Here is a 16,578-nt window from a genome sequence, read left to right as displayed (position 1 = left end):
TATGACTAGTCTGTGCCAGTGCCCTGGCAGCAACCATTCTGGTGGCAAAGCAGACAGGTTTGGGGGTACCTGCTTGCTGTGCCCACTATCCCCCATCATGCCGGACACCCCCACACTCTTCCAGGGATGGGTTGGCTGTGTTGGGGGTGGCTTCCTCAGCACCTGAGGGGTGGTGGGGTGGGGCTGGTGATGGGCACCTGCCAATGTCCGCTGGTGTCCCCAGTGTCCACTGGTGCTGGGCTCAGCACAGTCGGGACCCTTGTGCCGTGGGCTGCAGGGTCCTGCTCCCTGTGGGACAGGGTTACCCTGAAGCTGTCTCCATCCCTGTCCCCATCCCCGTCCTCGCCTCCGTCGCCGTTCTCCTGCTACGCAGGCACCGGCCCCAAGGAGCTGCAGCCCTGGCTCGTCGGCCTCACGGCCGTTGTCATCTTCCTTTTCATCGTCTTCGTGCTCCTGCTCGTCAACCGGCTCTGGCAGATCAGGATGCGCAGGTGGGCCAGTGCGGCAGGGACGCACCCCACACCCCCCCGCGGGCCCCCCCAGGCACCGGCCCTGCACGGGGCTGGGAGCAGGGTGCTGCAGGGCGGGCCGGGGCCGCCCCGCGCACCCCTCAGCCCCTCTCTCCCCTCACAGGAAGCAGAGCGGCCCCCAGGACACCCCGGGCACTGACAGGTACCACAGCCTGGGCACTGCGGGGCTGGCGCTGGGCCCCCCCATCCGGGCCTCGGTTCCCCCCTGGGGACAGCCCCATGCGGGCGGTGCCATGCCCTTGGCATGGCTGAAGGTGACGGTGACACCCCAGAGGAGTGGGACGGGGGTGCCCTCGCTGACAACCCCCTTCCCGCAGGCTGGAGCACAGCGGCCATGCCAACGCGGCGGCTGAGGACAGCAGCGAGGAGAGTCACAGCGAGGAGCGGAGCAAGGTCACGTCCTTCTGAGGCGGTGGCCGTCCCCAACCCACCCGGTGCTCGGCTCTGGGGACCCTCCGTCGGGCTCCACGCCCTCAGCCCCGTCCGTGGGGCGGAAATCCGCGCCGGGTTTTGCGGGGCGGCCGCGAGGTCGGATATGCCGCGGTGGCCTCAGCTGCCGCCAAGACCCGGAGTGGATCAGCCGCCGGAGTGGATCGGGGAGGGCGGAGGTGGGTGATAGGAGCAGGGCACCCCCCCCCCGTCCCAGCCCTGGGCCGGCGGAGGGTCCCGCCCGTGGGGGGAAGGGGGTGCCCCCGGCTGTACCCCACTAAAGGTCCCCAGCCTGCCCCAGCGTCAAGCGTCTGGTGTCACTGTGTTGGGGATGGGGCTGTCCCAGGGCCCCCGCGGGGCTCTGCACCCTCAGGATGGGGCCCGCGATGCTCCCCTTCTGTCCCCGAGGGGGATGGGTGTGGGGGCACCCCCTGGGTGCCACGGGCCAGGGGACAATAGCAGGTTCCCGACATGCAACAAGCTGCCAGGCCTCAGCGACTTCAGCGTGGCCAGGAGCCAGAGTCCGGCCACACTGCTGCCCCCCCAACACCCCCGGACCCAGGCGTCCTGCCCCACACCCCGGGGTGCCCAGGGACCGACAGGTGTCATGGGGGATGGGGGACAGCGTGAGGGGGACGTCCGGCCTCGGCACCCCTGGCTGTCCTGAGCAGCTCTTCGGTACGGGCACAATGGGCACTGTGGGGGGGACGGGGGGTGTGCAGCTCCGGCCGCTGCCCTCGTCGCACGAGTGAGGGCACAAACGTGACGATGTCACCTGCACGAGGTGACGATGCCATGTGGCCAAGGCCTCGCTGCGCAGGAGGGGGTGGCAGCGTGTCCCCACGCGAGCCCACGGCTGCACCCACCCGTGTCCGTGTCCCCCCCGTGCCTGCCCTGACCCCACCTCCCTGCGGGGGCACCCCAGGGTGCTGCTGCCACCCTCCTCACCCTGGCCAAGAGCACCCATGGGTGGGGTCCCCCCTCCGGGGTGATGAGCACCCACTGCCTGGCATGGCTCTGCTCCAGTACACCCCAGTACACCCCAGTGCCTCCCCACAGCTGGGACACCCCGTTCCCCCCCAAGCAGGGCGCTGTGACTCAGTTTCCCCTGGGGGCAGCAAAGGAAGGGCGGAGGCGGGCTGGAGTTGAAGCATAGCTTGTTTAATTTTTATACATTTTTTTTTTTTGTCTTTTTTTTTTCCTTTTCTTTTTTTAATCTTTTTTTTGTGTCAGTTTTTTGGTTTTTTTTCTTCTTTTTTGTCTCTTTTTCTCTTTTTTGCATAGGGGAGGGGGGGGAAACAACCAAAAAAAAACCCAACAAAAAAAAAAACCAACAAAACAAAACAAAAGAAAAGAAACAAAACAAAAAAGAAAACCAAAAAAAAAAAACCAAAACCCAAATCCATAGTCACGGTCAGTAACTGGTATGTAGGCAGGAGCGGCGGCTATCGGTAATGGCTGCATACAATGGTATAATCAAATATCGTGAAGCACCAGGGAGGCGAGCGGGGGGCTCGGGGGGGGGTCATGCAGGGGCTGGGGGGATTGGAGGGGGGGGGGGCACAGCCAGGGTCGGGGGGGGCAGCCCGGCCCCGGCTCGCGGCCCTGGTGCACTCGGCGGGTGTGTAACGGCTGTGGCAAGCGAGAAGCGAGAATCCGGCTAACTAGTAAAATATAACTGCGAAGGAGGGGGCACCCACCCCCCCCCGCGGGGCGGGGAGGGGGGACCCCCCGAAAAGGCGGGCGAGGGCAGCCGGCGGCGCGGAGGCACTGCGGCGGGATTTTTGGTATGGGTGTGAGTCGTGGTCCTGCCGGCTGCCGCCTCGACGCCTTTTTGGGGTGGTTTCTCTCCTTTTTGCCGCTCTTTTCCCTGGGGGTGGGGGTTTCTCCCTCTCCTCCCCACCGCCCCCACCTCCCCCCCCCCCAAAGCTCCGTCTCCACCTCCGCTCCCGCCTGCCTGCGGGCATCGCTCGGGGCACCCGTGGGTGCTGCTGCGCGGGGGCACCCATGGGTGCGGAGGGAGGCTGGGGGACAGAAAGCAGCAATTCCAAACTCATAGTACAAAAAAAAAAAAAAAAAAGAAACAAAACAACAACAAACAAGACATATATATATATATATAGGGTTTTATATATATATATATTCCTTTGCGCTTTAAAGTACCTTAACTGTGTGTCGGCCCGCAGGGACCTGTGCCCACCCCCGGCCCCTGCAGCCCCATATATATATATGTGGAGAGAGATATATATATATATGTACAGGTTAATTTTTTTTTTTATTTATAGGTCACAAGGACTATTTTTAATTAAATTTTTTAAGCCGACGAGCCCGACTAAAAACCCTCTAGGAGAGACTGTAGTGCATGAAACCCCCGCGGGAGCCCCGGGCGCGGTGATTGTCGAGCGGACACCCCCCCCCCCCCCCCCCCCAAAAACATCCCCATCCTGCCGGGGGCCCCCCCGGAGCATTCCCACTGATGGGGTCCTCCCGCCCCCCCCGTTTTGCGCCCACCCCGACTGTGGCCACTGAGCCCAGAGGCCGCGGGGGGATTGGAAAAAATAAAAAAAAAAAAAAAAGGGAGAACGATTAAAAAAAATAAAAATAATAAAAATTAGTGGTCGTCCCCCCCTGTCCCCACGCGGCCGGTGCCCCCCCGGAAGGTGTCTGGGGGGGAGTTTGCATATTCCCTTTGGGCAGAGCCGGGGGGGGCTGTGGCCCCGGGGTGGTGGGTGTTGGGGGGAGCAGTGCAAAGACACTGGGGGTGGTGGGGGCTCCCCGGACCCCCAAGGAAAGCCCCCGGGCCCGACCCCCCCCCCCGCTGCTGCCCTCCGGGCGGGGGGGGGGGGGGAGGGGGCGTCGAGTTGATTATTTTTTGCCTTTTTTAAACATGTTTTAAGGTGCTTTTCTTGCCGAGGGCGGGTTTTGGGGGGCTGCGGCTGCAGCCTGGCCAGACGTGCTGCCGGCCCCGGGGGTAAAGGCAGCAAAAGTGGGGGGGTGGGGGGGGACCCCAGCCGGTGCCCTCGTGGGGCCAGGGGCTTCCTCAGGGCAGGGGGGCCTAGGCCCGAGGGGCGCCAGCGCCCCTCGCCTCCCCCCAGACCCCACGCTCACTGGGGGGGCTGGACGGGGGGGGGGCTGCCCCGGGTGTCCCCTCCTCCCTCCCTCCGCTGGCTGTCAATCTGGTCACCACTGAGAAATGCTTTTTAATTTTTTTTTTTTTTTTTTTTTGCTTTGAGCTGATCCTTTTCTAGCCTTAAAACCCTTTTTATTTATTTTTTTTTTTTTAAATTTTCTCTCTTTTTTTTTTTTTAAGTTCTATTTTTTAAAATTTTCCCCCAACTGGACGCTAACCTCCCGCTCCCTGCGTTGCATTGTCCTTGCAGAAATCAATACTGCACCTTGCATAAAGAAATCTCCCAAGGATGTTCCCCTGCCCTGTGGGACCCCCAACAAACCGCACTGGGGGCCGAGGCCCCAGTGGGACATGACACCCCCCACTAATATTTCTGGACATCATAAAAAAAAAAAAATAAAATTCAAAATTTAAAAAAAAAAATGTTGACGACAGCGTTTCTTCATTACAAAGCAGCAGTGACATGCGGTGCCACCCGCCCATCAGTGTCACAACCTGCGTCAGTCCTCAGCCTTGGAGGGGGCTGAGGGTGTGTATGTCTCTCTCTCCGGCTGGCGGGATGCTTGGGTTTTAAGGCAAATTCTGGATTTTTTGGGGGTGTTGGAACCCCGCTTGGCAGTTGGCACAGCACGGAACAGGCAAACTGGTGGTGAGAGGGGACCTCCTGCCAGGACTTTGCCTATTCCCTGCTGCACCAGCCAGACCCCCGGAGATGAAGCTGATCGGGAGGGAGGTTGCGGGGGGGGGGCTTCAACCCCCCCCCCCCCCCGACACCAGCCCTGGTGGGGGGGCACAGCTACATTCACATGGTTCCATTCCTGTCACGAGAGCAGCTGGGCTCAGCCCTCCCGGCCCTGCGTGCCATTGAAAACCAATTAAAAAGATGTGGGGGGGAGCAGCCCCCAATGACGGGGGGGGTGTGATGCTGTGGCCCCTTGTGAGGGCTCGGCCATGGGGGTCTCCACTCTTGGTCCTCCCCATGGGGAACCCGACCATGTCCTCGCCCATCCTGCCACGCCTGGAGGCCTTGGGTTCTCCCGAGCATTAAGGGGGGGGTCTCTGACCCTGGGGGGGGGGTCCCTGCTGCCTCCCGCCTCACTGCCTTTGGTTGCTGTAAGCAGGAAAACAAAATTAAAAAACCCCAAAAGGGAAGGAAAAAAAAAAAAAAAAAAAAAAGAGAGAGGCAAAGCAAAGGGGTGGCCGGACCCCCCCACCAGACCCCACTGGCCGGACCCCCCCTCGCCAGTGCAGCCGAGCGGCTATTGCATATTCCGGTGTGTTGGCGCAGAGGATGCATCAGTATTACCAACTGGAAGACATTTCCGAGGGGGAAAATTGGTTAAAAAAATGATAATAATAGAGAGAAAAGGGATTTTTTTTTCCGGCCGAGAAGAAGCCATGCAGGAGGCGAGGGAGGGGGCAGCCGCCCCTGGCCCCCCCGGCCCCCCGGGAGCCCCGGGCATGCAGCGACTCCCTCGCACTGATATCGGGTCCGGTAATACTTAGTCTTCGAAGGCAAGGCACATCATGTGGTATAAAATTTCGTGCAAATTAGGAAAACATGGATTTTTTTTTTCTTGTGGTTTTTTTTTTTACGGCTTTTTTTTTCTTTTATACAGAATTTTTTTTTTTTTTTCCTCTTTTTTTTTTTCTCTTTTGCTGAAGGGGGAAGGTAGAGCCGGTTAATACAGTCTGCCATGCACAGCATCAGCCATCCGCGGCTGGGTTGAGCCAGGTCACCAGATCCTGTTAAAGCACCATGCAGTTTATTTGTCTTTTTTTTTTGTCTTTTTCTTTTTTTTTCATGTGTTTCTTTTCTCAGATCTTTAAAAAAAACCAGGTTTCCCTCTCCGCCAAGCGCTTTTTTTGTTTGTTTTCTTTTTTTTTTTCCTTTTTTTTTTGTGGGTTTTCTCCTTTTCTTGTCCTTTTTGATTATTTTTTTTTCGTCTCCCGGGATTTCCTGCGTCAGCCCTTTCCCCGGTCCCGCGCCACGGGCTGTGCCGTCCCGGGGGGGGTGGGTGGGAAATGTGGCGGAGTGAGGGGCCGGTGGGATGGGGGATGCAACTCCAGTGGTCCACAGGGCAGCTCAGGGTGCCAGGGGAGGGGGCCAGGGGGGTGGCGGTGGTGACCTCGGTGACATCCCCTGCTGCCGGACATCCCACGGTGGGTTCTCTCTGTCATCACTCGTGGGGTGTCCCCTGGGGTGTGGGCTCCCGGGGGTCCCTTCGGGGACACGCCTGGGACCAGCCTCCTTTGTGGCTGCCACCATCTCTCTGGAGACGCCGGGTGCCTTCATCATCTTCCTCCTCGCCTCGGCCGCCGTGTAGGTCCTTCTGCTCTAAGGCACTCCCACGTCCCCGTGTCCCCTTCCCGGTCACGCTGCCATCACACGGGACAGGGACAGCTGGGGGCTTCCTCCAGCGCTGCCCCTGGCCAGGGGCTCCTCCGGGGGTCCCAGGACCCCTCCCCGCCGCAGTTGAGGCACTTGACGCGGGGCCAGGGGCTCCGTGGGGCTGGCTCTGCCCTCGCCCTCGCTCGGGCTCCTTTTCTCCATCCTTTTGTATTACAAAAAAAAAAAAAAAAAAAAAAAAAAACCAAAAACCCCAAACCAGCCATCCTGGCAAGCCAGTGCCAGGGGCTCCGTCTCCTCCTCCTCTTCCTCCTCCTTCTCCTCCTCCTCCTTTTTTGTGATTTTTTTTTTTTCTTTTCTTCTTTTTCTTTTTTTTTTTTGACGATTCCCTCTTAAAAAGTGCATTTCCTACAAAATGTGCAACACGAGCGCACCCTCTCCTTGCCATCCACCTGGTACCTGTCCACAGGAATGCATAGCTCAGACACACGGACGCATGCCACATCACAGCCCCACGGAACCCCCCCGGCGCGGGGACACACAGGGGGACACGGGGACACACGTGGGGACATGTGGGACTGGGGCCGGTGCATACCGGGGGGGTAAGGAAGGCATCGCAGAGACGGTGACCAGTGTCCCGGTATGACAGTGGCAGCCCGGGTCCTGCTGGGGCCGTGGTGGGAGCGTCCCCACGCCGTGTCCCCGCAGCAGCCGGGGTGCCACTGTCGCCGTGACCATCTCCACCTGTTGCCTCACATCCTCCGCAGCCCCCAGCCCCCTCCTGCTGTGACACCTGCTCGTGCCAAGCTGAGCTGGCCACCGGGCCACTGGGTCACCACGTCACCACAGCACCACGTCACCGTGTCACCCAAGCACAGCGTCGCCCGTCCCCAAGGCTCCTCTTTCATAACACGGAGCATCACATCGCCCCGACGGCGAGTGCGGCCGCAGTCATTGGGAACCGGTGGCCGGAGGTGTCCCCCCCACCCCGCCACGCCCCACCCTGGCCCCAGGGCCCCCCGAGAGTCTGCGTGGGGCCGGGAGGGGCGGTGGGGGGGGTTTTGATCTTTTCTACTCACATAGAGGCAAGAATGAGAGAGTCAAGAGCCGTTTGCATATCCGACCCTCCGGCGAGCAGCCGGCAGGGCTCTGGTGCCGCAGCCCCGCTGCTGCTCCGGGAGGCATCGCTGGCACGAGTTGTGTCAGGTCTCGGCGTGGTGCCGGCCGACGGGGCAAATAATAGTGTTTTTTTTCTTTTTTTTCTGTTTCTTTGTTTTCTGGCGCATCGCCGGGGTGGGGGGGAAGGTCCTCCTGGGATGGGTTGTTGTTTTGTTTGTTTGTTTTTTTTTTTTCCTTTTTAAAAAAGTTTGATCCTTTTTCCTTCTTCCTTTCCCTCGCTCTTTTCTTCGGGTGTGGGTTTTGCTTGTCGTCATCGTCGTCGTCGTGAGTCCGCGCTCTCCGTCGTCACCGCAAGGCTGGGCCTGGTGCTCGGGGACGGGGATGTTCCTCTGGGGGTGCCTAAAGCAGAGGAGAAGGGAGGCGAAGGGGCGGCACGGCGGCGGTTATCCCAGGTACCAGGACTGCCAGGAGAGGAGAGAGAGGTTGGCGTTAGTGCTCCATGCCACGGAGCTGCTCTGTCCCCCTGCCGTGTCCCCCCACCTGGGACAGCTGTCCCCATGCTGTCACGTGCTCAGCTCGCCTCGCTGCCCCTCATGGGGCTGGCATCCCCATTCCTGCACTGAGTCTATCAGTCCTCTGCTCTGGGGCCACCCATATGCCCGTTTGTGGCTGGTCCCTCTGCACCTCCATGGCGAAGGTGACACTCCCCTGTCCTGCTTGGGGACGGGTGGGGGATGGCAGGGCTGGGGACCCTGCAGGGTGGCCCCCTGCCACCCTTCTATTGTCTCCCCCCACCTCAGCCCCAAGTTCAAGTTTGTCCCTGATTACCTCATGTCTGGTTTCCGTTGGCAACGAGACAGCTCGGGGCCGCCGCTTCCCTTAACCCTTCCCGGCCCTGCCACACATGACCCGAGAGCAGCAGGTCTCAGCCACCCCTCCCAGGGATGCAGAACACCACTTTGGTTCCCGCTGCCTCAGTTTCCCCATCCCTGAGGCCTGGGGAGGCTCCTGGAGCATGGCTGGGCACACGCACGCAGGGACAGGGACAAGGACCGTGGGTCCTGGGGCTGCAGGTGGGTGTGACCCCTGGGGGGTTGGGGGTGCAGGGACCTCTGCACCCTGCTGCTCTTGGTGTCTACCCCGGTGTTTATCCCCTGCTACGGCACAGCACCCTTGGGTGTCCCAGCTCACGGTCCCCGAGCACTCACACCCCGGCACGGCACAGCCCAGCACCCTCGGGTGCCCCACAGCACAGCTACGGTCCCCCAGCCCTCACACCCTGGCACAGCACAGCCCCTCCGCGTGCCCCACAGCACCGCTCCGTGCCCGAGTACTTGCCCCCGGCCGGTGCAGTGCCCTGGTGTGCCCCCAGCACGGTGCCATCCACACACTGCTCCCGCTGCCCCGGCACTGGCGTCACCCGCGGGCAGGGCTGCAGCCTCCCAACGCTGCCCCAGCTGGGACCGCTAAAGCCGGCCAACTCATAGCACAGGTGAGGCGAGGTGCCGGCACTCCCGCCCACGGCGCTGGGGCCACCTTACGAACTACTGGTTAAAAACCACCCAGAACTAATGACCAGTCCCTGGAAAGACGCACGCTACATCCCGCTGCGGGCGGAGCAGCTGGCAGACGCGGTCGGCAAGAGCAGGGTGCCCGTGACCACCCGCAGAGGGGACACACAGCCCCGGTGCCGCTTATGCAGGGATGCTGCGGGCAGCCCAGCCCGGCTGTGCCTCGCATGGTGCTAGGTGGGACACGGCCAGAGCATGGGGAGAGGACGGCAAGGTGCCAGGCGTGGGCACGGCAGTGACCTCCCTCTGTCCTGGGGGGACCCTTGATGGCCCCGAGCCACCAAGCAGCGCCCAAGGCCCCAGCAGAGGGCACTGGGTGGTGACAGCCCCAGCGGGGCAGTGCCCGCAGTGGCGATGGTGAGGCAGCGATGCCCACAGCAGCAATGCCCGCGGTGGCACTGCCAGAGCAGTGGTGCCACGGTGGTGACGCCCGTGACGGCAGCACCCACGGTAGCGATGCCCATGGCAGTTATGTCCACAGCAGTGATGCCATGGTGGCAACACCCAGAGCAGCGATGCCCATGGCAGGGATGCTCATGACAGTGATGCCTGCAACGGCCACGCCCACGGTGGTCATGCCCACGGCAGGGATGCCCATGGTGGCACAGCCACGGTGGCAATGCCCACAGTGGCAATACTACAGCAGCGATGCCATGGCGGGGATGCGCACATCAGCAACACCACGGCAGCGATACCCACGACGGCGGATGCCCGCAAGGGCCATGCCCACGGCGGCGATGCCCACGGCGATGCCACGGCGGCGGTGCCCTGGGTGAGGGCAGGAGGGTCCCCCCAGCAGCATCCCCGCTCTCACCTGTGCCTGATAGATACTCCCAGGATCCCTTGGTCCTAATCCCACGAAGGAACGGTTCGCAGGGGGCGTGCCTGGTGCAGAGTAGGCTGGGGAACAAACGAGAGCTCGTTAACGGGGCTGCCGGTGGCACCGCCATCGTCCCCCCCGGGGCCGAGCCCGGCCCGTGCCCTGGCACTGCTGGGACGGGCGTCCCAGGCACCGGGAGCTGGCGGCCAGGCACCGTCCCTGGCTGCGCCCCAGCGGCAGGCGAGAGGAGACCGGGGATGCTGCGCCCGGGGCGGTGCCAGTCGTGCCTGTGCCCTGCTGGAGGGGCAGAATCGGGGGGTGAGATGCCCACGAGGTGCAGGCGCAGACGTGTGGGTGCTCCCCTGCGGTGCCGGCGCTGCGGCCTCCCGAGCGGAGCTGCTGTGGGGCGAGCGCAATGGGAGCTACCAGCTCCACTGGGCCACGTCCCGTCCCCCCCCCCCCCCGCCACTGCCACCTCTGCCGCCCAGCTGGGGGTCCGGCAGTGGGACCCCTGGCCCCACTGAGCTCCTGGGCTCAGCCCGGTGGGACGCAGGGTGCTGCCAGGGAGCACGGACAGGAGGGCTCGGAGCCAGCTGGCCTCTGCGCCCCTCGGGGACAGCCGGTGTCCCCTTTGTGCAGCCCTTCCTGAGCCCGGGGGAGGACTGGCACTGCCCGGTCCCTCCTGGTGGCCGTGGGCCTGTCACCAGCCAGGCCATGCCATGCCGAGCTCTCCCCTCCAGACCAGACAGGCTTTGATTGCTTCACGCGACGGAACTCCGACACCGGCCAGCTGGTGGCACCCAGCAGCGGCCTGTTCCCCTGGAAGGTGCCCCCCAGGCAGGGCTCAACTCTGTGGGGACGTGGCAGCCTCTCGGGATAGCAGGAGGTGTCCCGCAGGTACAGCAGGATGGGGACAGGGACAACTCCTCGCGGACTGCAGCGATGGCACAGTGTCCCACCACTGCGGCACGCACCCCGACGCCAGCCCAGGGGTGACACCAGCGTCTCCCCTCTGCAGCCACGGGCCCAGCGCACCAAAATCCTCTGGGCCAAGGTGCTAAAGCCCCCTGAGGCGGGGTGGAGGGGGACGAGCTTGTCAGCTGCTGTTGCTACAGAAGGACCCTGATGCCTCCTGTCAAGGGCTCCAGGGGGGCCTGCACGTAGTCCCTGCACTCACATCGCTTCAGAGCCCCTGAGCAGATTGGGGGCCCCAGCGGTGGGGCCCCCCGTGGCAGCGAGAGGACGGCAGCCCCGCACGGCGCAGCCAGGCACACAGCCCCCAGCCCCAGCGCCGCGCCCACGCCGGCCGGTCCCCACGTCACCGGCAGCACCGCCGCCGCCAGCTCCTGGGGAAACTGAGGCATGGAGAGACGACAGCCTCCCCCATGAGCCCTGCCTGCGCTGGGGGGGTTTGGGCAGGACAGCAGCTTGGGGGAGCACCACTGTGGCTCCTCTCCCAGGCTCCTTCCCCTGGCAGTCTCAGAGGGACGCAGGGCTTGGGCTGGTCCCTGGGACCAGCGTGGGACCCCCCTGGCTTGGGGGACCCAACAGCCGCCTGCCCAAACCCTGCCTGCTCCGACCTGCCTGAGACCCAGCAAACTCACTGTGTGCCGGCTGCTGCCCTCTCCCCGGCTGCGGGGAGGCCACCTCTGCCAACACCCCCCCAGCAGCACTGAGATGGTGGGGGGGACCTTGCGGGGGGGGCTGCAAGAAGAGGGGGCCGGCCGGGCCGGGGAGAGGGGTGGGCGCCGCGGGGTGCTTACTGGGTGATGTCGGTGAGGTCGTCCCTCCCTCGGTAGTTGTCGTGGTGGATTTGGTGTCAGGAGAGACGGCCAAGCGGGGCATGCCAGGGGGAGGTGGCGGCGCCAGCATCTGCGTGGGCAGGTAGTGGCTGGGCACTTTCACTTGACCACTTCCATTTAACTGGGGACATAACACAGACAGAAAAACAAACAGCACAAGCCATTAGGAAGCACGCGCAGCACCGGCAAAGCCGGCCCGGTGAGCCCCCAGTGCTGCCTGGCACGGGCGCGGAGCAACCCTCACCGCTGACACGAGTTTGTTGGGTCTCAGAGCAGCCCTGAACGGTCGGCGCCAGCAACAGGGAAATCACGGCGGTGCAGGGGGTTTTGGGGTGGGCGGTGGGGGGTGTGGGGAGCCCCCGTGGTGGCTCATGCCACAGCTGGGACGCTGTGCCCCCTCTCTCCGCGGCAGCAGGAGGCCTTCGAAACGCTCACCCATGGGGAAGGGGCACCCCGCGGCTGTGGCACGGTGCTGGTTTTCAAAGGCTCCTGCACCAGACACCCCCCCCCCCCCGTGCAATGTGGCGGGGGGGCTGCTCTGAATCCAGCCTCCGGCAGCCCGGCACTGAGCCGCTGTGCAGGGGAAGAGCAGCTGCACCCGTCACCCTGGCGTCAGGCCTCAGCAGTGAGGGGCAGTGGGTGGGTGCTGGGCAGAGCCCTGAGGGGGTTCCCGAGACCCTCTGCACCCCGGGGGCAGAGTGGGAGTGCGGGGCACAGGAGTGGGAACGCAGCCACCCCCAGCCCCAGCTCCGGGCACAAAGGGAGCCTGTGGGTGTAGGGGTGTGGGGTGCTGGGTGCAAGGGGTGCTGGGTGCGTGGGGTATGGGGTGCATGGGGTGTGGGGTGCATGGGGTGCTGGGTGCACTGGGTGTGCAGGGTGCTGGGTGTGCGGGGTGACGGGTACAAGGGGTGCTGGGTGTGCAGGGTGCTGAGTACAAGGGGTGCTGTGTGCATGGGGTGATGGGTGTGCGGGGTGACGGGTGCGTGGGGTGCTGGGGCAAGGGAAGGCTCACAGCAGCATGGTGGGGCCCTGCCACCCCCCGGGGCTGCGGGGCAACACGGCGCAGTGGCGGGGCTGACGGGTCACCAGCTGGCCGTGTGGGCGCAGGGGCCACATGGAGCCCATCGCTCTCCCAGGCACGGTGGCGGACGGTGGCTCTTTGGCGACGGTCACACATCTCCTGCCAGACGCCCCGCTCCCACTAGACCCCCCCCGCCCCAGCCCCAGCTGACGGCTCAGCCCTGGCACACACCGCTCTGTCCCCCGCCCCGTGCTGAGCCAGGGGACGGCACCTCCATCGCTGGAGAAACGAGGTGCCAACGCCATCCAGGCGCAGCCGGCACTCCCGACCCAACGCAAGGCCCCGGCTGGAGCCACTCGGCCCCCCCGCAGCGGTAAGGACACCCTCCGGGCTGGGCGCCCGCCCCTGGGTGCTGTCATTGCACCCCGACCCCCCATTGCGGCGGCGGTGGTGGCGGTGACGGCGCTGGTGGCAGATGATCCGGGGGACACGGCTCCGGCAGGCCAGGCGGCTGCAGCCCCCGAGGCCCCACGGCGAGGTCGGTGATAGGACACAGGGGTAGGGCCGGATCCTTACCGGTCCGGGCTGCTGGTTGGACGGGTCGCAGGCCAGCGAGACGAGATCTTTCAGCGGGTCCTGCGGGTTGAGATGAGGCGGGTACCGAATGGCCGTGTGGGGGAAGTAGGTGGAGGCCGTCTGGGGGAGGATGGAGGTGGTGGGGAAATGCAGCGCAGACGACGGGTGCGGGCTTCGAGCGATGCCTGCAGGTGAGAGCAGAAAAGGGGGACCCCCCCGGCATCACTGCAAGGTAGCCGCTGCCACAGCCCCCTGCCTGCTTCACCCCCTTGCCCCGTGCCTCGGTTTCCCCCCCCAGGGCACTCACCGCTGTGCACCGCGATGACGGGACGGTGGTGCTGCGTGAAGCTGCTCAGCCGGGGCGAGGAGTCCTGGGGCGAGGGGCTGTTGAAGGGGGACTTGTCCATCTCCGTCTTCTTCACGGTGGGAGAGATGCCTGGAGAAAGCAAGGCGCAGTGTCACACCCCAGCACCCACCGCAGGACCCCAAAGTCCCGGGGGGGTCCCTGGGGGCTGCTGCCAGCTCGGCCCGGGGTAGGGGGGCTCATTCCCGGGGACAGGCTGGGCGTGGGGAGGGTGTGTGGGGGTGAGAGTGTGTGCACACACACGAGTATATGTGCAGGGTGTGCACACGGGTGGGCACCCCTAGAGGTGTCCTGTGGGTGTGCGCATGCACACGTGGGTGTGCACCTACCAGTGTGTGTGCACATGTGTGCACGCGTGTGAGTGTGTGTACGTGCACACGCATGTGCAGGCATGTGTTCAGAGAGGCATTAGCCAGAGCGTGTGTGTCCACAACTGTGTGTGCAAGCACACGCGTGTGTGCGTGCAGGTGGACGCAGCTCTGTGCGTGTGCACGTGTCCACCCCAGGTGCACAAGTGGGTGCCCCCACGGGGGCCCCTGAGGTCCTGCAGCCCACCCTGGGCACCCACCTCCCCTGGCGCCCCAGGGTTGGGGGCCACAGGGTGCCACTGTGAGTAGCTCCCCAGGAGGCAAAAAGGTGCCAGCTGGGGGCGGGGGTGGGTGACCCCTCCAGGGACCTGTATCCTGGGGGACCTCCCCGTGCAGCGCCGGACGCGCGGGTGCCCCGGAGCCACCCTATGGCTCAGGGCCGAGATGCAGGGGGGGCGGTGGGCACATTAATCCCCCCCCCGGCTTTAGCCCTGGCCATTTGGCCCAGGCCCAGTAATGGGTTTAGCCCCTTCTCAGCCGGGCGTTAGGAGGATTTCCCAGAACATCCCGTACGGGATTGCCGTAACCCCCCCGCCGCCACGGCTGAGCCCCCCCTGCTGCCCCCCCCGCATCCCTGCCCCAGATCAGGCCGCTGGTGGGGGCACAGTGACACCCCAGCGCTGCTCCCTCCCACCGTGCAATGCTGTGGGGAGGGGGCTACACCTCCCCCGGGGACCCTCCTGCCCTCCCACCTGTCCTCCCCCCCCCCGGCACCAGCCCCCCCGGGCCCGAGGTGGGGCAGGACAGGGCGCAGCCCGCGACATACACGGGGGCTCCATCCTGGGCCAGGACTTGCCTCTTCCCCACACAAACGGTGCCTCCAGCCCCCCAGCTGGGCACCCCCCGGCTCTGGCAGGGTTGGGGGGCTGGGACGGATCCTGCCCTGCGCTGGGGGCGTTGGGGGGGGCAGGATCCGAGCCAAGGGGACCGAAAGCCGAGCGGCTCCTTCGCCTGCAGCCCCGTGAAGGCGCCCCGGGGCGTGGGAGCCGCCGTGTCAGCCCCGCAGCATCGCTTTAATTAGCCCAGCCCCCTCTTTTCTTAATGAACAGCTAATTGGGGCTGTCTAGACAGGAAAGGGAAAAAAAACGCCGAGCAAGAAAGCAAAGCTGTCCATAGCGCCAGCGGCCGCCGTGGGGCTGGGAGAGGCCGGCATGGGGCTGGGGCGCAGGGCTGGCCCTATAGAGAGCACCTATAGAGAGCCAGTCCTTCAACTGGGGGGGTCCTGTAGCAACGCTGCGGCAATTACAGAGAGCCTGTGCCTTCATGGTGGGGCTACAGCAACACCTGGACATCTATAGAGAACCTGTGCCTCAACCTGGGGGCCCTACAGCGACACCTCGGCACCTATAGAGAGCCTGTGCCTTGGTGGGGTCTCTGTAGTAACCCCACAGCACCTATAGAGAGCCTGTGGCTTGCTGGGGGCCCTATAGCAACACAACAGCACCTATAGTCAGCTCACGCTTTGACCTGAGGGCCCTGCAGCAGGAGGGCACCTACAGGGAGGTACCTACCCCCTTCCATGTCTTCTGTCCAGTTGCGGCTGCTGCTGGTGGGGGAGTTGGAGGAGGTGTAGTACTCCCCCCCCGGGCTGGTGTCGATGTCGTCCTCCATGGACCCCGACTTGTGCCGTTTGCTCCTGGGGGACAGGGGAGGGATCAGCACCAGCCTGCGGCAGGATCCGGCCTGCCCCCACCTCCCCTGCGGCAAGATGGCCAGTGGCCCACAGCTGGGCTCAGGCTGGCCCCAGCATGGCCCCGGCGTGGCCCTGGTGGCACCTACCCGCTGGAGGAGGTGCTGGGCAGCGTCCTCCTCATGCCGGTGCTGGAGGGGTTCAGGTCATAGGCCAGGTGGCCCTGCAGCTCCCCCAGGGAGAAGTTTGGCCCCGTGCCTGTCACCACTGGCGCTGCAGGGAGAGAGGGGGATCAGGGGAGGCCTGGCACTGTCCCCCGCTGGGCAGGAAGGGGACCCCCAGCCCACAGCCAAGACGAGGGAGCTGCCAGGACGCTGCCGTGCCCAGGCAGCAGGGGGGAGGTGGTGGCAACATGGTGACACTCACTTCGGGACACCTGGATGAGCTCGGTGACGCTGAACACCCCCGAGGTGACAAAGCTTTCCTGGAAGTCTGTTGAATCTGTGTGGGAGAGAGTAAGGAGTTCTGGGGGGGTGGACAGGACCACCCCTCCTGCCCTGCAGCGTCTTGTGGTGATGCTTGAGGGCACCCCAATATCCCCAAATCCCCCATAACGCCATCCACCCCCCCTCAGCTAGCTTCACTCCACTCCCCACCTCTGGCAAGGGACCACCCTGAGCAGTCCCCTCTGCTGAGGACCCCTTGGGGCTGCTCCATGCCACAGTTTCCCTGTGCCTGAGAGTGCCAGCAGGGCTGGGAGCTGCACCCCACCATGGGACCCCCATGGCAGCTGCTGTCCCCAAGGGACACAGCCCCAGTTGGGCCCTGTGCGATGAGGCTGAGGCTGTGCCCAGCTCATTGCAGGTGC

At 64.1% G+C, this 16,578-nt stretch overlaps 1 protein-coding gene across 3 annotated transcripts in view; it reads right to left on the bottom strand.

Annotated features, from left to right (window-relative positions):
• Window positions 1–7,751: 7,751 nt before the first annotated feature.
• Window positions 7,752–16,578, bottom strand: part of NFIC (nuclear factor I C) — a 60,136-nt gene continuing 51,309 nt past the window's right edge. For all 3 annotated transcript variants that reach the window (XM_074928288.1, XM_074928290.1, XM_074928289.1), the window contains exons 4-11: window positions 16,137–16,211; window positions 15,860–15,983; window positions 15,592–15,716; window positions 13,656–13,784; window positions 13,349–13,533; window positions 11,713–11,872; window positions 9,944–10,029; window positions 7,752–8,019 (exon numbers count right to left, since the gene is read on the bottom strand). In XM_074928288.1, coding sequence (XP_074784389.1) covers window positions 8,002–8,019; window positions 9,944–10,029; window positions 11,713–11,872; window positions 13,349–13,533; window positions 13,656–13,784; window positions 15,592–15,716; window positions 15,860–15,983; window positions 16,137–16,211 — 902 coding nt within the window. In that variant the 3' untranslated portion in view covers window positions 7,752–8,001. The remainder of the gene's footprint in view (window positions 8,020–9,943; window positions 10,030–11,712; window positions 11,873–13,348; window positions 13,534–13,655; window positions 13,785–15,591; window positions 15,717–15,859; window positions 15,984–16,136; window positions 16,212–16,578) is intronic.

Source organism: Athene noctua, chromosome 27, assembly GCF_965140245.1.
Source record: "Athene noctua chromosome 27, bAthNoc1.hap1.1, whole genome shotgun sequence".
In the NCBI taxonomy this organism is placed as follows: Eukaryota; Metazoa; Chordata; class Aves; order Strigiformes; family Strigidae; genus Athene; species Athene noctua.
This window is presented reverse-complemented; position numbering and strand designations above follow the sequence as displayed.